Genomic DNA, 25,857 nt, shown 5'->3' with positions numbered 1-25,857 from the left:
TGGACACTAGAGCCACTAGAACTAAGTTAATCGATGACGAATTTTCCAGAAAAGTAAACTTTAAACACTTTTACCTAGAAAATTGCTCTATATATTTTCAAGTTTATGTATATCTTAGAAAGATCTAAGGCCGATATACAGTACACTCTCGCTAATTCGGTTCATTTAAGATCGGGTTACTTTTTAATTCGGGCAGCAGTTAATTTTTGAAAAAAGTTTGTTTTCAAGTTTGATTATGATTATCAAATGATGCAAATATGCTCAAATTTGTCATGGTTTGTCTTAGTTCTGATGTATTTTTGCATTATTAAGGGGTTTTCATGAAATTTTCCATAAATATGAGTATGTAAACTCAATATGTGTATGCAGATGAATAAAAAACCGTTGCATTTCAAAAAATTTGTCGCACAAATTTCTCTCTAATTCGCTCGTATTTGAGTATGCTCGTAAAAAAGACATAACGTAATTTTAAATTTATTTTTTATAAAAACCGTTTTTCGATCCTTTTGCAATGCTTAACAAACTATTGGATAAGTTTTTGCTAAGTTCTACTCAAAAAATACTTACTCGAAGGATCGTGTATCCATTTCTTTTTCTCTGGTGTTGGTTTCTGTATTGATGATTTGTCATCCTGAAAAAAATACAAAAATCAAGTTACTAAAAATCTGGTAATGTTCTTTAAATTCAAATTATTGTATGGTAACTAATGTGTCGAGGTACAGAAATTTCTATTCAACTTTCATATCAGCATAATGAGCAACAAAATGTCCAATTGAAATTTATAGAAAGTTAAACTAGAACTAAAATTGGTCCACTTGTATCGAAATATTCTGTGAATCACCCTAAAGCGAAAAACTGAAAATTGTTCCACATGACTGTTCGAAATACTCTAAAGGCAAAATGTTGTATTTTTAATGATTTTCGGCATTCAAACTCCCTAAAAAACAACCACAACAAGAGAAAAGTTGCAATAGTCGAGTGACAAGCTGTAGAACATTCAGCAATATTCTTCCCAAGTAGAAAAACCAGAGGAAGTGAGCTTTTGAGATAAACTATATAAATTGCAAAATAGTATAGCAAGTTAATCTGAGCAATATTCCATGAGTATGTAACATGGTTGTTGTGTAAAGGTGCCTTTAGCATTTGAGCCTGAAAAGCAATTTCTGCCAAAGAGGAAGAATATTTTTGTGAAATATATGTACTTGGAAATACAATTGGGATATATCTATTTCTCCTCTCTCCCCAGAAGTGTTCAATATCGTAAAGATAAGTGCATGTGTGGTGTGCTATGAAATTTTATTATTAAAAGTTTTATTGAATTTTTTTTTCAGGCAAGGAAAAGCTCTTCATCCACAAGGCTGCATCATTCTATTCCACATATGAATACTTCTTTTGGGGGGTTTTATTGCAGATCGTCATCTAGCAGTGACATGCGACAGAGAAGGAATGAGAAAAGAGCTATAAAAGGGTGAAAAGGATCAAGGCTAGATGGATTCTCTCATATCCTAGTAAAAGTGTCAGTCAAGTGTCAGAGACGATGGTCTAACGTATCAGGAAATGCAATCTATGAGAAGGTCTATTAATTAATTCGTGTGTGTAATTAATTTACAAATTGAACAACTCCTTCCAACACTGTCTTTGTCCTAATAAATCCAATTTCAGTCTATATCATGCATAAGTATAATGTCTCGCACAAGGGTGCTTTCTGCCTTATCGATCGTCTCACATTCCACACAATACACGACAAATTTTCAAACTCTTCCCTCCCACGAGTCATCCACTATCACCTATTACTATCGTCACACCAATAGCCCCCCCTCCCTCCAACAATAACACGTTGTATTCACATTTAACACATTTTGAGATACGATATTGTGTATTTCCAAGAGTGTTATCTGAATTATCACTATTAGCTCCAAATATAGGCACTTCAAACTGGGGGAGAATGGATGGCAGATTATGGCACATTTTCCAAACATCAAAATCATGCATCATCATCGAATTATCATATTTGTTCATTTGCAGGGTTCCCCCAAAATTCAATAGCATGAGCTTTTAAGGGTGAGACTAGCTTTAAAGTCATCCACATTGATGCTATAATTATTCCCAGTTGACATAAAATTCTCAATATATCCTTGGGGTTAAAAGTTATGCCCACAATTTAATTTCCTCTGCTAGAATGACATGCAGAAATAGAGAAATTTCCTAATCTATTTAATTTATGTTGGAAATTTTATATCGACCGTTGGAGAGAGCCCTTTAAATTCATAGGCTCAACATAAGCTTCACTACTATAAATGAAATAGTGAAGTGGGTAAGACTCTGCGGAATCCATTAAGCCGTTATTTCGAAACTATATACTCATAAAACTATATTTTCATTAATTTTAGATAGATGATATTGTTTAGAAGTAGGAGAGACCGGAATAGAATTAGCCACGCATGGTAAATATTATACAATGGGATGTTGTAGTCTGCTTTAGAAGGAATATTTGAGGAAACCACTATTTATTCGAAGTAAACACATCCCTTCCTATACATTTAAATATTTTTCAGTCTGGTACAAACATTTTTTGTACAAATTATACGCAATGAAAAATTTCATTTGCTGGCTAATTCTACCCCGGTCTCCCCTAATGTGATTGTGGGACAGTTTCATGAACGCACAATTTTAGTAGATGAGTATTTAGGAAATAGAGGAAACTGCGGAGTACCACCGAACACTACGATTTTTTAATTAGATATAAGTGTATCAAAGCTTAAAAAGAAATTTTGCGAACAGTTGACAGCTCCATCTATCGAGTTTTCTTCTGACACTTGCAAATAACTTGATTGAACTCTTATGAAAAATTTTCCCTTTTTTTCACAATTTGAAGTACGTGAAAACAAGGTTTTTTTTGGAGGTGAAAAAAGTAAATATAGGGTCGAAGGAACACCTCTTTGACAGGGAACCCCTATTGACACATTTCTCAAAATTTTGAAATTTATTTAAAGTATCTAATAAAATGTAAATAATACGACGTTTTTTCTTTAGTCTACGTTTTCTGATAAGGATAGATATTCAAATTTCGTATTCCAAATGGTACAGAGTAAAGTGTCAATAAGTCCTGACACGACTTCTTAAAGTGTCAGTGGGTGTTCCTTTCACCCTAACTAAAGAAAGTCCCTGCGCCTAGGACATAATTTACGATGAAGCCGAGAAAAGTATCAGAAATTCCTTAACCCTTAAAGGACGATTGGAACACCGGTGTCCCATAAAGAAAATAATTTTTCCTGACTACCTAAATTTATTTTTTTCTTATGTCTGTACATAATTGTAAAGTAGAAGGTTGAAGGAATCTAGAATATTTTTTGCAAGTCTCTAGCTATTTGCTATGTGCTAAATATTTAAGCTCAAAAACGACAAATTTTTAAATTCTCAAATTCATAATTGATTTTATTTTTATTTTTTATACTTCCAATTTTTTTAAGCAAAACCCTTTTGGCGATCAAAACAACAATACTCATACGTAATATTCTTTATTAAAGCGAAAAATATTATTCATTGGTATTGTCAGAAAAATTACTTAATTTTTTGGGCTATTTTTGTCCCTATCGTTCATAGAACCACAAAATACACCGAATCAGACTTTGTTGGACTTTCCAAGGTTAGATGTAAGACTTATCATTGATTATGTTTCTCAGTTTAATTTTTATTGTTGATTTTCAGTCGGTGAAAAGTGTCTCGTCGTTAAAGGGTTAACTTATCGAAAAATGTATCGATGATATTTTGAAGTGGAACAGTGAATTTGAACTGGGATCAATTCGAATTTGAATATCAATCGTTTAAATATACTTTCGGAAAGAGATTTGTTTTTTTTTTAATTTTCGATTTTTTACATTGTGTTTTGTCAAAAAAATCAAAGGAAAATAACCAAATGTGAACGAGATATTCGGATTTAAAACTGAGCTTTATTATGAGTTTTTACGAATTTGAATATTTTATTTTATGGAAATGGTCTATTAGTCTAATTAAAGCAAATAAACAGATAAAATGCTTTTAATATGTTTATATCAGCACATGATTTATACTAATTCATTTCGTAATTTTAATTTAAATTAACCGTCAAACATTAAGATATAAAAGTTAAATTTTATTATTCATTAAATTGGCTCACAATGAACTTAATTAGGGTAAAGTAGTACAAGTTGGACCAGGGTACAAATTGGACAGGGCTTTTTTTGATAAATTTAGTACTTCATTTTTATTTGTATATTTTTAATGCTTTAGTTTTATAATTTGGTTCTTTGTGCTTAAAAACAAATTTTGTACTGTATTTATCAAGAAAAAAACCATGTCCAACTTGTACCGGCGAATTGTCCAACTTGTAACACTAATTCCAACTTGTATCACTTTACCCTATTTGATTTATAATACCACAATTGATTGCCTAAAAAATTGGCAAAGGTTAGATTTTAGGAACAGATGTCGCAGGCGCCAAATTGGATGAAGTAAAAAATAGAACAAATCAAAAACTTTTGAATATTAATTTTCAAAGTGTTTAGTTTCCTTGTTTACAAACTTGCAGCAGTCTTTTACCGCCTTCTAACTGCTCGAACTCCAAGAGAGAGCAGTTTTCACAATCCATTTTTAGTACTTTACTGTTCTCAAGTGCTTCTGCATTATCGACTTTTCTTTGGATGGGTTCCTGTCACGACTGTTTTTCGACTGTCAACTATGTACAAGCACTTGAGAACAGTAAAGTGCTAAAAAAATGTTCATTTTTCATTGGAGTAGCATCATTACTCCTAATGTGTATGTCTTTATGTCAGGCCCTTTTCTCGTTTCCTCTTTTTAGACATTGGAATAAACGACAAGACAACGTTGCGAAAAAGAAAAAAAAGGAAGAAACTCACAGATGAAATATAAATTAATTAAATGGAATTGAATTTATTCAAATGGAGTAGCACCATACACCAAGGCACTTCTCAAAAAATATCCCCCGAACCACTAAAGCTTTTTCGAGATTAAAATTCGTATTTTTGTGCATAGTGCTGCAGAAGTGTGCAAACTAGTGTTAGAAGGCAGCTTATTTGCATAAATCTCACAACATCTCTGTAATTGAGCATTACTGCATGCAGACAAAGGTGTCCAGTAATGTTTATTCAAATGAAGTAAACCACAACAGCCATTATAGCTGTCGGAAGTGCAAACTATACGACCTTTTAGCATTATGACATGACTTTAGTGATGAAAATGCTTTTTATTAGGTCAGAGTACTTATTACACTTTTTCACAGAAATATTATGCATTATTTAGGGTATATTTTGTAAAAAATTTTAACGCAAAAATATACACATTTTTATTGCGCACTTATTATATTTTTGGAAAATGAAAAGCCTTTGAAAATCATTAACCATTTCACCATCTCTTAATGTCACAAATTGTAGAAAATTGTTTCATTAGGTCACTTGTCGTTTATTATATTAATTGAATTTATCTTCCTGTTGAGAACATGTACAAAATTTCTAGTACATTAAATTCTTGTAAGAGAAGGTAATTTTCCATGTATTTTGTCTGCATCTTAATTTGAAGCGACAGGTTTTCCGTATAATAAAAAAGTGACTTCCTCCGGCTAAATGAAGTCACTGCCACGCCTAATTCCCGACAGTACATCCTCTTCAATTATTTATAATCTAATTTTCAACTGAAAGCTCTCCATGATGTTTTGTTTGTTTGGGGAGAAAACTGGTGCACAGGCCAATAAAATTTCATGAGATATTTTCTTTTAAATCTCAATAGATTTTTGTGTGGAAATTTCTGTGAGAGACCTCAATGGTAATCACACGTTTTCTCCCTTAAACATGATGATGAATCGGTGATGTGGCCATTGTATCGGCAACGTGCTAAGGACTGACATATGGAATGGGATGAAAAATGTGCTAAAACGGACAATGACAACCGTATGGGGCTATATCCAGTCAAGAAGAAAGAACAGAAAGTGATATCTAAATTGTGTTCGATGGTGATAAATTTTATTGATGATATCCATTGAGCTTTCGTTGCAGAAAATCTCAATGTGATTCTCGGACATCAAGCTGGGATGGGTAGTCCTTTGAATGATATCCATCAAATTTGAAACACAGAGGGAATTTTGTAATAACGTACGCGTTTTATATAAAATTGCGACTTATCACAATTGACTTTCATGGCTTATTTTGTATTTTTCGATAGTTTCGTTTGATACATTTTTTTTATATGTTTGAGAATTTTTTATAGTTTTAAATAATTTAACCTAAACGTAATCGACATACAAAAACAATTGATTTCGCTTCCAAAAAAAAGCAAGTTCGTTGAATAGGACTGCAATATAAATATGCTAGACTTCGCGTGTAGAGACAAAACGTTCGTTTATGTGTGCTGATAAATGTTATCCAAGTGACAAATGTTGAAAAATCAGAGAATTTATAGGGGGAGGTGAGGCTACTTTGCGTTGTGGGGCTACATTAATTCATGCTTTTTTTCGCATATTTTTTAAGAATCTGGGTCATTCCATAATTTAATTTAGAATCATAATTGTTTTGTTAATCGTTAAAGCCCTGTTACCTTTAGACCATGGAACTTAGGAAGGATATTAGTTCCATGCTTTAGACATACGCAAAAAATCGTATATCAATGTAGCCTCACCTCCTCATATACTGAAAATTGTTTATCAATAAAATTATCAGGGATTATAGAAGAAGGCTTTCAGACAGGGGCCTCTCGACATTTCATTTTTCCATACGTTTTTGCATAGGGGAAGTGAAGACTAATGGCAAGTTTTTTCCTAAAGAGAATTGACTTATCAGTCCGATATATTTCGAAATCGTACATTAAAAGCTATCAAAAAATATATAGGGGAAACTGGGGCACCACCAAACACGGGGTACCATAAAACACTACGATTTTTTAATCGGATATTCGACTTCAGAGGATAACACCTATAGGAATTTATAGGCACTATAGGGATGCTTTTGTCCATTGAAGAAATGGTCGAGATAGTCCAAGTAGTTTAGAAATAAAAATTAGTGTTTCATAATGTTCGCCGAAATAATACAAGAACTACGAGCAAATTTGTTTAAGTCGTGGAGCAATATCTGCAAAATTTTTATAAGTAAAAATGAAAAATAGCTTCACTTATTATTAGGCTTGATGGGCCCCTGCTTTCAGGCTTAAGCCAAAGTGGGATATTTGGTCTATACCTTTGCTCTTCAATTTTGCCGAAGTTTCGCTCTTTATTTTCTTCAGGGCCTGTATGTACAGTACATATTCAATTTTACTAAAATAGTTTTTCAAAACGATTTTTAACAATATTTTGGACTTTAATTTACATCAAAGTGAGTTAACAAATGTCACGGAAAAGACACAAAATGCACTACTTTTTATTACTATTCGACAAGTCATCTTATTGAACGTTAAGTGGTCTTTAGGTTAGAGGTTTTGCCCAGTTTCTAAATATTTCAAAATCCAAAATAGTACTATTTTTTAAAATCTAATAGGTTATTTGTCCTTAATATTTCAATTCTAAGTTAAATTTTTCCAAAAAATCTTGACTGTTGAAAAATTATAACAGTTAATTCATATTGCTAAGCCTTAGGTCTGAAGCCCGTATTACAGAAATATGATTTTGACAATCAGCGCAAAATTAAAAGTTCTAATTTTATTCAGTTAAAAGTCGAATTTCGAAATATCTAACCTCTATAACCGACCTTTGGTCTGCTTGACTTTGAAAATCTCCCGTTTCGGTTTATGCCTGGACAAAATCTCTCAGTCAGCTGTTATAATACTCACATTTGTATCTCAACTAACATAGAAAGTCTATCAGACTTCCTATTTTACTTCAAAACCTTATGAACTTGTTTTTGTGCCACGTGGTATTGAAAATTTCTTAATAGAAGCCTTAAGAATACCTATGATCAATGATGAACAAGTAAAAAGGAAAAGAGATGGAGGTGGGGAACTTACTTGTTAAACTCGTCCCCTTGCAAGGCTTTTATGCCAATGCAATGTCAGGAATTTAAGAAAACGTCGTAAGCTGGAGTTTATGAAAAGTTTATTTTCAATTTTTAGCTGAGAAAATTTACAATTTCCCAAGGATGTCCATAAAATAATTTGATAGCTTTCAGTTGATCGTTTTCTTCCTGATTTTTAATACCAGCAGGGGAATTCTATAATACTTTGGCAATGCCATTATGACAAATTGCGTTCGAATGTTAGGAGAGCTTTTTCGAAAATGTGATTCCGTAGCTGTGACATTGCCATTTGAGCTCACGTGGCATTGTCAGATTTGAGATTTTTGACAATTTAAATGACAATGAATTTTATTAAATAAATCAATCAAGACGGACTGTATTTCAGTAATGTGATTCAAGTAAAGGAATTTCATTCAAAAATCAATTAATTGCATTTTCGAACTCAAGTGATATGAGAGAAAAGGCTCAATTGGCATTTTCAGGTTTCGAACCATTTCGAACTCACGTGTGACAATGGCAGAAAAATTACAGAATTCGCCTAAAGAATGCAAATAACACTGCGAGAAAGCTCAGTGAGATATTTTTATTTCGAAAGTGCAGTTTTGAATTAAAAGTCCCTCCTATAAATGACGCTTAATTGTTTAAGTTAAATTTTGAAGCGTTCTTTCTCTCAGAACTTAGGGAATACGGAACTAATTTTCAAAGGGTTAAATGGGTTTTGAAGATTGAAAAGGCATATTTTTCCAGGGGTTCATTAGGTACAATCAGCGAGAGAGGTAGAAGCCGACTGATTAGAACCGATTAGGCACAGTAATGGGCTGTTCGACAACCAAAGTGAATGTGAGTGGTGGACCTTTTTATACCATCCGTGTATTTTTAAAAATAATACTATTCCAATCAAATTTTTCTTTTAAATTCCTGGTTTTCGAAAGTCCCATTAAAAAACCATCTTTGCGGTGGAAAATTATCTCATAGATATTTTAAAAACTAGGGGAAATTTCCCAGTTTTTAAAATATCGTACGAAGCATGGTCACTAGTCACTTTCCCCTACAACAGAAGATAAATAGAAGAAGCATTTTTACGAGAAGTCTCAAAACCGTACCGTGTACGTTTTTACAAAATTCCACACAGTTTAGTGTTTGTACTCTGTATGATTGAAGCAACCACTCCAAGTGTGACATGTCCATGCAATTGCGCTTTGTAATCTCAAAGGAATTTGTTCCTTTGTGAGAACATGCCTGAGAAGCACTTGAGGTGTCACTTGCTAAGACCCATCTCATTTGAGAACACTGCGATGACCGATTAAACATCATGTATAGCCCATAGCAGAATGACCACGTAACACAGGTATATGTGGCTATTCCGGCTATACGCTATATATAGTCAGTCAATGGAAATTTATATGTGAAAAAGACTACATCTGGCGCATATTTCATTAAATCCTTTTAAACAGGCCCAAACCAAAGCATTGAAGTTGGTAAAGGCTGTATAATTCACTTAACTGACGGAGGTTTTTTTTGGATAGTCTGGGCATAAACCGTAATAAATTGGGTACTTTGCCCCTCTCCCCATCCAGAAAAGTACCCCAGCTCTCCCCTGTCATACACATCCATTTCTCCAGAGATTGATCAATATATATTCAAACTCCCTTCGTTATGTGTTGATATTTATCGGAAGCTTATCCTTTTTCCCATAATCGTGCTCTCTTACGTTGACTCTGCGAGTAATGGTTCCTTTCACGTACTTATTGATTAGCAAGAGCCCTCAATTTGTTTGCAATTCTCTCACGTTTCCCACCGGCAAAGGTAGACAACTGACAGAGACGGTGGAAAAAAAAGAACTAAGCCCCATAAGAAGCTTAAGAAGACGCATTCATATTTTATTAAATGGATTTTCATGCAGTGAAAATTTCAGGTAAATTCCCATTCCTGAAAAGAAAGTCGTATAAACAACACTTTGGCGAATTTGTCTTTTTTCCCATGAGCCATTTATTCAATATTGCCGAATATAAATATCAATTTTCGTGTTATACAAGAATTTGCCGAAAAGATCTCTCACACTGAAAATCCTCAGCTCAGATTTTTTTTCCAGTAAACATATTTTTGGTGAAAGAGCACAAGAAAAATCGATAGGAATAGGGTGGAAATTTTTACGCATATCGCGTTTTACGAAATTGTATTCGATTAATTCGATAGTTGCTCATATATCTCCATTGAATATTTACTTATCCATTATCCTGATGGACTTTCATGAATTTGATAGTGATACAGACTTTTAGACATTTAGAAAATGTTATTAAACGCAATGAATCAATTTATTGGATATATTTATTGTGCTTCATTTGCCGAATTTTGTTATAATTCTCGTGCATTTATTCAGGCATACATTTTACCAAAATATTTTTCATAATAATGCTCTGTTCACAAATATAAGGATTATTAAAAATATTTCAGTCCTTCCGCTTGCACATTTAAACTCAATAACAATTCAATAGGCCCTTATAATATGAACCGAGCTCAAATTTTGATGTGTTGGGGCTTAAATTTTTCAAGACAAACTGCTCCTGGACCACATCACTATCAAAACTTGTTTATCGAACTTAATTAGGGGAAAGTGCCCATGCTTTACTCGGTCGCAAGCTTTATAATGACTAAATTTTTCCAATGTTTTTCAATAAATGTGATTCATCGCACCAATATTTTAAAAACTAGGGGAGATTAAATCATTATTAAGCTTGAGACCGTGTAAAGCATGGGCACTTACCCCTCGGAAGTTCCTTAAGGCACCGCTAGAGCTGCTGTTATCAAAAACAAAATTTTAAAACTTTAAAAGTCAACTGTCCCATCAGCTGCACGTTGTACCCGTCAAATAAATCTGACTCAATCTATGAGGGGTATTCCATTCTAGTAACCATTTCGTCCTAAATTTTTTGTATCTTTTGGTGAGGACTTCTAGATGAAATATCAAAATTTTATATTTTGCAGTGCGGTGATGAATTTAAAAGTTCAAACCGTTCAAACTGTTTTTAAAATTACATTTTATGAGAGTTAATTATTTTATTCAATGTTGTATAGTTTAGGCTGAGATGTTACGGAAAAATGAGGTAGATTCCCTATGGTTTCAATAGAATTAGAGCCATACGAGATTAAACTTCACAAAATTCTATTCGCCGTATGTTCAGTTCTGTTTGACTAATTTTGATGTCCTAATGGGCCCCAATCAAAATTCTGAAAATCAAATTCACGAAAGGCAAAATCCCAAAGGCCAACATTCTGAACGCCAAATACCCGAAACTCAAAATCATGAATGGGCTAAATTCCTAAATGGGTCGTAATCTCGAAATCACAAATCGTCGGTTCCGAAGAAGACTATTGTAAGTCTATTTACAATAGTATAAAAAGATGGTATCATTGGATGCAGAAACCTTAGATCTATATCCCCACAAAATTTTATGTTGATTAAGATATTCCTGCAAAAGTTACAAGAAAAAAACTTAAAATCAGCGTGCCTAATTATTGAGTTTTTTGCCCACAATTTTGCTATAATTAATTTAAAAGTAGTGTTAACTAGAAGATATTCAATGCGTAAGTATGATGAAATAGTTTCAAAAGCTGAAAGTATACTAATTGCAGTGAAATTAATGGAAATAAATTTTCGCTGTCAAACTTTAAACCTCTTTCCTGTAAAGTTTACATTTTGGACTTACAATAGTCTTCTTCGGAACCGACGAAATGGGTCAAAATTCCGGAAAGCCAAAATTTCGAAGAGCTATTCTGAAAGTGAAAATCCCGAAAGGCAAAATACCTAAAGTCAAAATCGCGAAAGCCAGAATCACGAAAGACAAAATTTCAAAACCCAAAATCCTAAAAACCAAAATATCGATTGGGTTAAAATCCCGCAGAGTCAAAGTCACAAATGGGCTAAAATTTTAAAAGGGGTCGCAATCCGGAATGGGTCAATATTCTAAAAAGCCAAAATTTCGAAAAGCTGTCAAACGCCAAAATCTCGAAAGCCAAAATACTGATTGTGTCAATGTATTGTTTGTGTCAAAATTTAGAAAAGTCAAAATCACGAATGAGTAAAAATTCCATTTAAAAAAAATTAAATACTTAAAATAGTAAAACTGTTATAACATGTACAAAATTTGGCATATACGATCAGTGATTCAGTGGTTTCTGCCGTTTGCCTGATGAGATCGGTAGTGGAGTCGGTCGCCAGCCGCAACCAAGCATAGTGAGAGAATAAATTGAATTGAATTGAATTGAATTGAATCCCAAATAGGTCGAAATCCCGAATGGATGAAAATTTCGAAGTGCTATCATGAAAGTGAAATTCCTAAAAGGCAAAATATATAAAGTCAAAATCGCTAAAATCAAGATCCTGAAAGCCAAAATCACGAAATGCAAAATTCCAAAATCCAAAATCCCGAAAAGTCAAAATCATAAATGGGCTAAAATTTTAAATGGCTCGAAATCCGGAATGGATCAGAATGTCAAAATACAGAATAGCCGAAATTTCGAAAAGCTAGAATACCAAACGCTAAAATTCTGAAAGCTAAAATACTAATTGGGTTAGAATTCCAAATTCTTAAAAGTATTATTGCAATCGTGCTTGCTGGAGGCAATGGGAAAGTTTCTGTGTTTTAGGAAATTATTCCCCACACATTATCCTCTATATAATTTCGCCCCTTTCAGAAGTCTGACTATTCGGGATTTTGGTTTTCGAAATTTTGGCTTTTCGGGATTTTGGTTTTTAAGGATTTTGGCTTTCGGGATTTTGGCTTACGGGATTTTGGTTTTTCGGGATTTTGACCCATTCGGGGTTTTTCAGGATTTTAGCGTTCGAGATTTTGGCCAGCATTATCTCGACTGTCACTAAAATGAATGTGACTTTAATTCCGATGATTGCATTAACATAGTTGTGGAGAATATTTTGGTCATTATTTCGCGAATAAAGAATTGTTTAGATAGTTCATTTAAATCCTAGATATTATATTTTATATGAAAGTTGCATTAAACCACAAATTTTATTGCAAATTCGTGACATAAAGTCTTGGAAATTCATTTATAAATTGAATGTGTAAACATTTCGATTTGGCTGTTATTAATAATCTTATGTTCTTAAGTTGATCCGGGCTTACAACAGGTTTATTATTTTAAAATACTAAATAGACTGGTTTATTAGCATCTTTGCGAAAAACTAATGAAAATCCATATTTTTATTCGAGAGAAATGGTAAAAATTGTTTAAGCTCTATAATAAACAACCTCATATTTTTTCTTATTTCTTTTATTTATCGTTCTAGGGGAAGGCTTTGATCGTTCGCACATATCCGGCTCCGTAGAGGAATGGTGGAATCTTGTATGGTCTTCTCGCTTGCAGAGTTTTAGTCAATTTATAGCTTAAAAAACTTATTGATTAGTGTAAATTTGGTGATATTTGGACTTTTCAAGAATGCATTGACCAGATTTACTGTTTCCGGAGTGAAATTCTCATGGAATCATGCAAAAAAGTGGTTTTTAGTGTCATGAAGACATCTCTTAGAAAAGTTCTAAAAAAGTGATATTAAAACGTTTATTCCTTGTACAAACGATTTAACCCTTTAACGACGAGACAGTTTTCGCTGACCGAATATCAGCAATAAAAATGAAACCGCTAAACAAAACTTGTGAAACGTCTTACATCTAACCTTTGAAAAGTCAACAGAGTCTGATTTGGTGTATTTCTTGTATCTTGTATACGATAGGGACAAAAATAGCCCAAAAATTTAAGTAATTTTTCTGACGATACCAATGACTGATAATTTTCATTCTAACGAAAAATATTATGTTTGAGTATTGTAGTTTCCTTTTCCAAAACGGTTTTGCTTAAAAAAACTGGAAATATAAAAAATAATTAAAATTAATTTTCAATATGAGAATTTAAAAATTAGTCATTTTTGAACTTAGAAATGTACTATATAGCAAATAGGTGGAGACTTGCAAAAAATATCCTGGATTCTTTCATCCTTCTACTTTGCAATTACGTATAAACATAGGAAAAAAAATAACTTTAGGTATAGTCAGGGAAAATTATTTTCTTTATGGGACACCGGTGTTCCAATCGTCTTTAAAGGGTTAATCAAGTAAATTAGAGTTTCCTATAAATATTGATGTGCAACTTTTGGTGTTCGGTGCAAAATTTACGGTAAAAATGGGGTGTTCAATAGGGCGTGAATCGTGTGCGAAGATGGAAACTTGATTGAACTTTCGCACAAATAACCATAAAGTTTTCATTTTCTTCTGGAGGAAAATCTAACGATTTCCTGGTATTTTGTGAGGTGGTATTATGAACTTTGTAAGTAAGAGATTTTTTTGGCATAGTTGGAGAATCGATACGGTTCTCATGGTCGTCAGAAAAAATCACTGAACTTGAACATCATTTTCGTGTGCGAAACATCAAAGCTTCCCCCTACATGTTTCACGCACATTCATTAGAAAGTTTCGATGAATATAGTAAAATATTAATTTATCGAGTTGTTTTCTTAATCTTTTAATTAATTATTCTTCTCAAATTTGTATTATACATTCTTTTAAATAAATGTAGGATTGCGAGTGTTGATTATGCCTTTTGGGACTTAAAATTTAACCAGCAAATTGCAATTTTCGAGATAATATTAAAAGTGCTGACTTGAACAAATAAAAAGAGGCGACTTTTGGAGCTAATGAGCTTAAGCCTTAATAGTAGCATTTGGTGAAGACAATTTTGCGCAGCAAAACTGCGGAAGACATCTCATACAAATAATATAAGCAAACTACTTACATTACTTTCGTGTAATAAAAAAAGTTCTTCTCAAAGATGTAAGATTAAAAAGCTTGTTAACTTTTGTCGTATGATGTGTCAGGAATGTGCCTTTTGTTACAATTTTACATTACAGTTTGAAAATAAGGCGAAATAGCTGGTATCTGGGCAAGAAGTGGTCTGCATTTTTAATAGGCACATTGTGAGCCAGACGAAGAAAGATAAAAGTTGTTATAGTTCCTTGTATTGTGAGAAAAGCCCTTCGAAAAAAAAAACCTTGGAAGAGATTCAGAACCAGAGAAGATTCCCTTTTTAGTTCTTCCCTTTATATTTGCATTTAATATTCAGTTGGATGTTTTAAGCCAAGTCTAGTGAAACTTGTACAAGCAAAACACAGGACATTCTATGGGAAAATTGATATTCAGCCAAAATGAATTTAATTATACCATTGAATTCAATAGAATTTTCTTTGAAACTTTTATCCACTTATTCCTGACACATACTCCAAAAAAAAACAGATACGTGGATGTTGAATTTTCATGTTAAGGGAAAAGTGGAAGCTTTTGCGAGATCCTACCAAAAATTTGCATACTGAAATCGAAATGAAGGTTAGTGGGAAGTCTCATGGGTGGACATTTCCATATCCCATGTTTTATTTTTGGACAACTCACGAGAACTTTGTGGGTTGTGGCAAATGGTTGTTATGTAATTAGTAAATTGGGCGCGCGATGTGTCATATTTTCGGAAATTGGCACATAAAAAGTACACACAATATACACACAGTACCAATAAAAATTAATTAATGAAAACAAATATTGACTGAAAACTGGTAATCTTTCACGTCCTCTCGTGGTATGAAAAATAAAGCGAGGCAATTAAAAAGTACATATGAAAGTCAAATATCCTATTTTTCTCTCTATTTTTTCTGCTTCGTTGACAATAATAATGCATTCACAATGGAAAACCAAGGGATGGGTATTTCAACGATGTGGTGTACATTTGGCCTAATTTCATATATCTGAGTTTTGCATTGAAATTTCGCAGTGTTAAAAATGGTGTTAAAAAAGTAGAAGATTATTTCTTTTCCGTTAAAAACATTTATTTTATGGGCAATATCCTCAATTTTGAGATAAGGAAGGCTTAGAAAATTAACTCAAATTTTTACCGCCTGAATTGAAGTTTAGGGTGGAGTCATAACTTATGGACGTTCCATATGTTGCGGCCACTAAAATGATGGCCGGACTTTCCGGTTACTTGTGGCCCGGTGATCTTTAAGAGACGACTGTGGCCTTAATTTAGGGCCTTCAGTGAGACACATGGACTATTTGCCAATCCCCCTTCGCCGAAATTAAAAACCCAGACATGCTGGGTATCCCCCCCTTATCTTTGCCCTCCCGGGGGTTGGAGCGGTCAGCTGATTTCCAGTGTGTCCTTGTATGTCACTGGCTGTCTTTGAGTAAGATTAAAATAATGAATAAATAAATAAGTTAAAAATAAATAGATAGAAAACTGACAGTAAGAAAACTGGCAGTCAAAAGAATTCTTAATTACATCACAAACTGATAATTTTATGGTTTTTCGAAATCTGTTTTAAGTAAAAATTGAAGATTTTTCCAAGCTGTCCTTAAGTCTATAACGTCCATAAGTCATGACTCCACCCTACGTATTCTAAATTAAAGTCTAAAAACGTCTTCTATATAGGGGAGGTTGTGCAGCTTCGTACGAAAAATTATGTCTAATATTTAAGATTTTTATGGAACGCCACACAAACCAAATCAGTTATGTTACTATGTCAAAAAATCTCTTACTTAGTAGGTTTATAATTCCGCCTCATAAAATTCCTGGAAATCATTGGATATTACTATACACGAAAATGAAAATTCAGTTGCAATTTTTACGAAACTGCCCTAGTTCGCACAGCTGTGAACAGCAATTTGTCCACGTACGTAGGCTTCATTTTCCAGACAAAAATTTGCGCATCACTGCTTAGATGGAAAGTTTTCATGTTTTCATGAATGTCTACATGTTTTCACCATTTGTAGGAGGTATCATGAGTTAAAAAATTAATTTTATAATTTAACACATGATTTTTGACACTTGGAAAACATTTTTGCACTGCATTCTGACAGTCAGTTAAGTGCTTGGTTAGGTGTGATTCTCTCATAATCACACCTATTGTAATCCTCGGATTTTCTCTAACACTTCCAATCTGTCTTACAGAACATCTTTTGAAAATTACTGAAATGTCGAAAATTCCGCTTGAAAACAAAGCAAATTGAATTGGAAATTGCGCAAAGAATAACATCTACCATATGCAGATATAGGCTTAATGTTTGATTTGACAAGAGAAACAAAAACGATGCAGCCGGGTTCGAAATTTCAATACATTTCCAAAGTATCCAAATTCAATCTAATCCGTTCACACAGAAAAATTTTGACTCTAAATTTAAGAATATATAAGATCCTGGGAACTTAAATTGGACGTGAATCCCCGAGGCGTTTAAGTTTAGAAGCTCTGAGCGAAAGAAATGGGCTAGAATCCCTAGCTCTTTCAAATTAAGAGATCGGGAACTTAAGTTCAGCATTATCTGGAAAATGAAAAATGTATACAGATTTGCAACTAAAACTAAATGATCAAAGGATTTAGAATTAGGGCATTGGCATTCATTGGATGGGATTTGAAATTAAATTCCTGGGTGTTTCTATTTAAGAATTTTCCATTTTTCTGTGTGATTTTTATTAATTTTTTACCATTGTTTGAGGGCTTTGGGCCCTCCCTGGATGATAATTCTCTGTATTTCAAAGCCATTTGGTGCGTGAAAATCTTTTTCCAACATTTAAGCCTGCGCCGAGATTTGAACACGCGACCTTTGTGATGACAGTCGAGCATCTTCCAGCTGCGCTACGAATTCCTATAATGTATTCAAAGCATATCGGGAACCGTTGCATCGGCACCCACGATATTCCAGAGTGACATTCTAACAGTAGGATGGCAAATTTTACTGGCTTGGATAGTAATTTCAATCGAAATTACTATCCTCCGTTAAAATTTACTGTCTTCCAGTTAAATTCTAATATCTAATATGCTGCCAGTAAAATTTACTACCCGGATATTAGAACACACAGAAAAATTTTGACTCTAAATTTAAGAATATATAACATCCTGGAAACTTAAATTGGACGTGAATGTGAATCCCCGAGGCGTTTAAGTTTAGAAGCTCTGAGCGAAAGAAATGGGCTAGAATCCCTAGCTCTTTCAAGCTAAGAGATCGGGAACTTAAGTTCAGCATTAGCTGTAAAATGCAAAATGTCTACGGAGTTCCAAATTGCAACTAAAACTAAATGTTCAAGGATTTAGAATTAGGGCATTGGCATTCATTGGATGGGATTTGAAATTAAATTCCTAGGTGTTTCTAATCTAATTAAGAATTTTCCATTTTTCTGTGTGTTTAAAAATGAGCCTTCCAGAGTGCTTGACTTTTGACCTTCAATAATTCAAAATAGCGAATTTTCCGGTCATAGATATGTTTGGGCGAAATGTTCGCCTGGACTAGCTCTAAAACATATCCATTGAACATATCATTGAAAAAGCTTGGGCCAATTTTGAGAAAAACTGAAAAAACATGGTTTTGGAAGGGTTAGAGGGAGGGTGGGGAGGGGAAAAAAACGTCGAGAGATATTGTTTTTTTTTATTGGGGATCATCTAAGACTGAAAGTCGATATCTCTTACCGTTTAAGCTCCAGAACAGTGAAAAGTTGAAAAAAAAAAACGATTATATAACTGCTCTCTCTTTGAGTTCGAGCAGGAAAAAAAATGCTAATTTGTGTAAAAAAATCGGCGAAATAAAGCAAAAATACTAGTAAAAACCTAAGATAAGCTTTTTTTTTTTAACTTAGTAACATCGTTGGCTGAAAACTTTTCTGTAAGACGTATTTCGTGTAAACTCGTTTTTTCATGTTTTTGTCTTCGAATATTTTAAATTACCTTTATCACTTTTAAAACTTAAAATTCATAGTTTGTTACATTTTTTTATTTTAGCTGAGACACACTTAGGGGATAAGTATAGGTACTCAGAGAGATTTTATCGCATATATGAACCACTAGGGGCAATTTCATGCCAAATCTATAGCATATTTGGTAGAACGATCTACAATTCAGGTTGTCCACCGTTTCATATTTAAATTTGAATTAAATTCAAGGAATTTTCTAAAGTTTGTACAAAAGGACGGTGAGATTCATTTCGAAATTCGAAATATCCTTCCTCACGTAACGACAGCCATTCAGTAGCAATGGGAGCAATTTAAATTGTAATTGTGAACATAATTTGTAATACTGTTACAAATTGTTGGTTTCGTAAGTACGGATGACATTGTCACCTGCGGGTGACTTTGATCCCCTCCTGTTCGTAAGCATAACTTTACTTTTAGAACTTAAGGATTGTTTCTACCGCTTCGATCTACTATGTCTGATCGGTAAACTGTTCTTAAACATTAGAATTAAAGAAAAGCTTACAAACAGGAGGGGTCAAAGTCATCCGCAGTGGACACAGTCATCCGCATCTACGGTATACGATCTATGTTTCAGGGTTTCAGCCGATTACCTGATGAGATCGGTCGTGGTAAGTCGGCGGTAGCCACAACCAAGTATTAATTGAGTAGAAGTATATTGAATTGAATTGAATATATGAGTTCAAACGGGGCTTTTAAATAAAATTTCATAGAAATAATTTCGTATAGTTCATGGTTTATTACAGTCCATCTACCTTTATAAAAGCCTCTTCAAAAACTTTTTAACAACCCACAGTTTTCACGTTCAGATTGCGCGTCAATTTACCAAAATAAACCATATGTTTGGTATGTAAGGTTTCAATATTTGCGTAGATTTTTTCCAATGATCCTATAAAAATTTAACGAGAAATAGCAAATATCAATGGAGATAAAACACATCATATATGTTAAATATTTATCCATCTTTCGCCAAAAGAATGGCGTCATGTTGTCGAAATGCTTTTTTGTCCACGTTTCACTCTGTCTTTTACTCACCCCTGCGTCATAAATTTATTTGATAAAAGAAAGAGGAAAATAGATACAGAATTTTCTTGAAATTCTGCATGGGGACACACTTGTGAAAAATAGCATAGACAAAACTTTGCCATTTCTTGCAAATTTCTTTGAATATTTTCTTACGGCATTTTACTCTATACATTTTATTTTACTTCCAGGCTCCCTTTTTTTTGTTGAATCCCAAGCATAGACTTACAGTAGTCCTTTTCTTGTATAAACTACCTGAAATAGGAATATTCTTGCATTCCAAATGAAAGTTTATTTGGTATATTTCACTCGGTTTTTCTTCCAACTGAATTTTAGTATTCCTAGATGTTGCATTCTAAAGCTTTTCATATAGGTATTTGGGGTATATTATAGTCATTTGTCGGTTTATTAATGTAACCAGCAAGAATCTCAGTTGTGCAGAATTATCCTACCAATGTATTTCATGAATTTTGTTTGTATTCCCAAGCGTTAACCTCTACAGAACGTTGAATTTACAACCACAAAATAATTTCTCTTGCGATAATTAGCTTATGTGCAGAAATAATTAGCCTAAATTAGAATATTTCCCACTCCTCAAATGGCTCTCTATATTGCCAACCATATAAATATTCAGCTAGAAATTGTGGTTAATTCAGTGGGTTTCATATTTTATCCTTCACTAAAGATTAGTGTTCATAAATAGAAATATTGCTTTCATTAAATATTTGCATGTTAACACACACACAACATATGAAAATTCCCTCAATATTTTCCTTTTATCACAGAAAAGACTCCAACTGTGATTAACAAAACCAAGAAAAAAACTAACCCTCCAAAAATACTATTTCACTCCATCACTGCTGGAGTTGTTCAAAAAGGGGATTTTAGTGTCTCCTACTATCATAAGCTTACGCTTTTATTTTGCCATGCCCTCCAAATAAACCCGGAAATATTATACTTCCCACCAGGATAATAATTTCCTTCCATGGCTTCTTCCATTGTGTGGCGGGTCTATTTTTCTTTTTGTATAATATGTTACCTACTTTTTTAAAAAAGAACCCATTTGGGATTGTCGGAAAAGTTTGGGTTATTTGCACAAAGACACTCTTTCACACAGACATTTGCAGAGTTTTTCCTTGTCTAAGATACTAAAATTTTGCATATGTTGTTTTTATGTTGAGAATTTAAAGAGATTTTCCTGTAAAATTCTTTAACTGATATGTAGAGAAAACTTTGTTTTCACTTAGGTGGGGGAAGAAGAATATTCGAGAGAGCAAAAAGAACTTCTTTTGAAATACACTGATATAGGGAATATAGGGGAAACTGAAACACCACCGAACATGGAGTAGCATCGAACACTGATTTTTATTTCTAAAATATACTTGAACTATGACGACGATGACGACGATTTCTTCAGGGGACAAGCATCCCTATAGTGTCTATAATTTCTTATAGGTCGTGTCCTCTGAAGTCTGGTATTTGATTAAAAAATCACAATCTTCAGTGCTAGCCCGTGTTCGGTAGTGTTCAGTTTCCCCTAGGGTAGAGTAACCACTTATCGCCATGTTTAAGAAAAAGAGGAATTAATTTTATTATAACTTTTGAACTCTTATTACAAGATAACTCAAATTTGACACAAAACTACTTAGATGTATTGGCTTTTGATTCGTGAGAACAATTGTCCTAGAATTTAACGCTGGACTACTTAAAAAACTAATTTTTATTAAGAATGCAAAAATAATCACTTCGTCGCTACTTTTCACCACTTTTCGACAGTTTTGTAACTACTTCTCGCCACCCACTTGAAAAGGTCCAAACTCGATCATTTTAGGCAATGTTATAAAAAGAATACATTCAGCATTTCTTTTTCTCATAATCATCTTATTATTATTTACTTTAAATGATTTTTCTTCACTTTTATTTGAGAAATCAAATTATAGGTCTATTGCAGAAAGCAAACAATGCAGATTTGACAATTGACAATCTGTGAAGTGAAGTTAGCGTCGCCTATTGAAAAGAGAAGGCGACAGGTGGTAAAATCTTTCCAAAATATTACCACTTTTCGCCATGCCTCATTTTTATATAAAAATAATACAAAATGAAATATTAACTAAATACAAATTTTGTCTATTCTACAAGTGTAATTAAATATTCAATAGACAAATTATTTATACAAAAAGGTACATTTTGCTTGATGAAAATTTGATGAAACTTAGTATATTGGGTAAGAAATATTGGATTCGAAGCACTTACTTAAAATGTTGCTCTAAAAAGTGTTCAAAATCGTAAATCTTAAACGAATAATTACTATTTTTCGACTCTATACATAGCAGCAGTAAAAATACAAATAACTTTGCGGTTTATTTATTTCATAAACCGCGAAAAATAGCGATTTCAATATAAGTGGCGAAAAGTGGGGCACTGGCGAGAAGTGGTGATTCCACCCTATATTGAATAATGAAAAATTTTAATATTACAATATACCACTTACCAAAGGATTATATTTATTCTAGAAACTTAAAATTTTGCACTTTTAAAAAATTACTTTGCGGTGTTGGTTCGACTTTTGTTTATTCATTTCAAAATCAAATCGTTAGAGATAGCGACACTAGGTCTTCAGAGGACCTCCTTTAAATCGAAGTTCAATGCGATTTTCCTGCCTTTTTAGACGATGAACAAATTTTCCTGGAATTTAAATGACAAGCGATCAACTTGCTTGATTTAGTAGGGGACTAACTGCATAAATGTGTGAAAGATGAATCTATTTTATACCCATTTACTTCAAATAAAATTTGCGCTAGAAATTAAAGAGTAAAATTTTGAATAATATTGTTAATAATGAAATTTATGGACTTATATTTTTTGATAATTTATTAAATTCTTTTTTTAATTGCATTAAAATCTCAAAATCGCAAAGTTAGTGCCTTGTAATTTCCAAGGAGCGATATGCTCTCAGTTAGAGATGGTAAAATTTCAGAAATTTCACAGCAGTCGCCATCTACTTTAGGCGGAAATTCATGAAATTTCTTGAAATTTACCAACTCTATCCTCACTGAATAATACCCATGGAAAAAAATATTTTATTGGCTATTCTATGACTAATATTTCTTTAAAAAACCATGGACAAGGGATGAATAAGTGGCTTTCAGAGTGAACTGTGAGCGGCGATCGGCAAAATAGTACCGATATTGAGGTAAAAATCGGAAGATCGGCACTATTTTGCTAAGACACCGACAGATGGGCACGAGAACGTTAGATTGACACGAAATCTGCAAATCGGCACCATTTTTGGAAAAAATCGACAGATCGGCTCTCGAGTGAACCGTGAGCGGCACAGAGGTAGCCCTTGGTCATGGATCAAACTCATTAAGAACATTGAAAAAATGAGCCTTTCAATGCATGAGTTGTGGGAAGATATCACACTCTTCTCTATATTTTTGTTTTCAAAATATTTGAAAAATAGAAATAAGATCAAGTTAGGCTTGATTAAGTCCATTAAGTTTTTAGCATTTTTGACCAATGAAACATGAAAATTTTCAGGTAAAATACGAGAACTAATTCATGCAAAATATTGGTTCTTATCAGCTATACATTTTTACAATCTCTTTGGATGGATACCACGACGATAGAAGGTATCCTTTTTGGACCCAATATCATTCATTCATTCAATTTATTATTTTTTAGGATGGATTTAAGGATGGTCCACAACATCTTAATATCCATTTGCCAAATATATTACTATTAACGCTCACTTAAAAATGCATTATTTAGGATTTAAAAAAAAATTATCAACAATATTTTCAACCACTTATCCCTATTGGGGACGCGGGCCAATGACATCAAGGTTACCAGCCCAAACCAGCCGATCTTCTGCCACTTCAGGAAGATATTCGTATTCGGTCTCTAGGCGCTCTCTAAGTCAAGATCCCGTATTTGATTCAGTCACCTTCACCAGGACTGCCCCGAGGTCAATGCCTCCTCACAATGACCTGCATAGCTTTTCTGGGGAATCTTGAAAATTGATATTCACTAATATCGTTTATCAATCCATTGCTCAATCAGTTTCAGCCGAGAAAAACTTTATATAAAACTCGAAATTCAATTCAATTCAATTTATTCAATCTCCCATCTTGCGTCTGCCGACCGACTTCACTACGTAATCGTAGGAAAGATTAATCTTTTTTAGTTCAAGTATCAATTTTTCTGTAGCAACAATGAAAAGCTCAACAATTGTTTTTAGGAATAACATTAAAGTAATGAGTTAAAGTATTTCGTAAAGCTGAGGTAGTTTGCTACCTTTTCATACAAATCATTGATTTTTTTTTGGTTTTACCACAATTAACCTTGTTCTAAAAACTTATAATAATTCTTATTGGCTTAAACTCTTTACAATTTAATTTTAATTTTATAAAGAGAACAATTTTTTTCTGTAATTTACGTGCTATATCCTGTATCATTATTGGAGCCTTAATCACTTGAAGTTGTATAGGTTGTGAAATATATTCATTTCGAAAAATAATCTCTATGAACATAAATATTAACTAGTTTACACAAACAATTTTAATTTAATTCTAGGTAATGAACAGTATTATGAATTCTGCATTTGTTCTTTGTTAGATGAACTATGTTTAATGCACCACTAAATGCATAGAGTCACAAACTCTATGATAATAATTTTACTAAATCTGGCACTAAATTGCATTAATGTATCCTGAACAATTTAGATTTGTTCATCTATCTAAATGTATAGTTCATTAGAAGTAGTATTTCCTTAAATCCATTTGCCACAACTGTCAACTCGCGTGTGAACTGTTAATTTCCAGCCTAAATAAGTTTTACGTAAAAGCCAAGATATATGTTCGACAACGCTGTGGAATTAGCTTATCTGTATTATGTTAGGTAATAATGTTATATACAATTTTTTTCTGGAATTGCCGCAGATTTATTTCCTGGAACGGAAATCTATGTTGGGAATATAAAAATTTTACGAGATAATTTCCTTATGGAACTCCATCCGGTTTTAGGGTTCACGGTATATACGTATAAAACATTAATCCCAAAAAGAATTTTCAACTTTAAAATCTTTTCTATAGATATGGTAAAGTTATACACATTTTGTACAACATTTTTCCAACCTAATTGAAATAAATTTGATTCCAAACTTTGCGAATTTGAAATTAAATTACGAATTGTGCGTAAACCCACAAAAATTCAGTTTTCCTCACTCTCTTTAGATTATATTGATTTTTCTGCTAGATATCTCAACAAAAACAAATACCCAGAGAATAATGCTAAATTCTTCTGTACGGCAAACAGGATTAGCGGATGATGGGAAAATGTGTTGAAAGAGAATAGGGATTTAATTTTTTTTTTTTGAAGCTTAGAAATATATATAGAAAATTTATAAAAGCTCCATTTCAATGAAAATATTTGGGATAAAATTATATGTATATATTTTGAAGCGACAATGATTGATATATTGCTTATACGTAAAAAAATTCATTCTCCAGCTCATAGGGGGTTTATATTTCATCATGTCCAGTCTATCACACAAATGTTTTGTGAATATTCATCTCTCACTTTTCATTTTCATATTCACACAGAAGACAATTGCTTTTGCAGCATACTCGTTCATAGTTTATTAACTTTTTCGACGACAAGTCTTGTTATTCCAAAGGAGTGTCAGAATTGAATTTTGTTTATTTCTGAGTAATATTTTTCCAAATAAATTTTATAAAAGCATTCTAAAAGTTTACGTTTTTGGATATTTAAAATATGGATTTTTTATGAATTAATGTTTTTTTTTATTTTAAATTTTGTTAGTTATATTTCAACGTTCTTTTTTGTATTTTTTTAGTACATTTTAAACCTTTGCAAATTACTTGTGAATCGGTAAGGATGACATAGTGCACAGAAGGTTAGCAGACTGCTGGAACTCATGAAGACGACCCTAAATCTCATAGTTTATCCGAATATTTTGACTCATCAAACGAGTAAAATTTGTGCCATTGAGCTTTTCAAGGAAGTTATGAAATATAAAAAAAAACTTGGCCTC

The 25,857-nt window shown here is 32.9% G+C and overlaps 1 protein-coding gene across 1 annotated transcript in view; it reads right to left on the bottom strand.

Moving 5' to 3' along the window:
- LOC129809938 (proteoglycan Cow) overlaps positions 1-25,857 on the bottom strand; it is a 104,920-nt gene that overhangs the window by 58,551 nt on the left and 20,512 nt on the right. The window contains exon 2 of the mRNA XM_055860100.1: positions 568-631. Within this exon, the coding sequence (XP_055716075.1) occupies positions 568-631 (64 nt within the window). The remainder of the gene's footprint in view (positions 1-567; positions 632-25,857) is intronic.

The sequence above is a fragment of the Phlebotomus papatasi genome, chromosome 1 (assembly GCF_024763615.1).
Source record: "Phlebotomus papatasi isolate M1 chromosome 1, Ppap_2.1, whole genome shotgun sequence".
In the NCBI taxonomy this organism is placed as follows: Eukaryota; Metazoa; Arthropoda; class Insecta; order Diptera; family Psychodidae; genus Phlebotomus; species Phlebotomus papatasi.
Note: the sequence above shows the minus strand (reverse complement) of the source record. Positions and strands in the feature narration are given on the sequence as shown.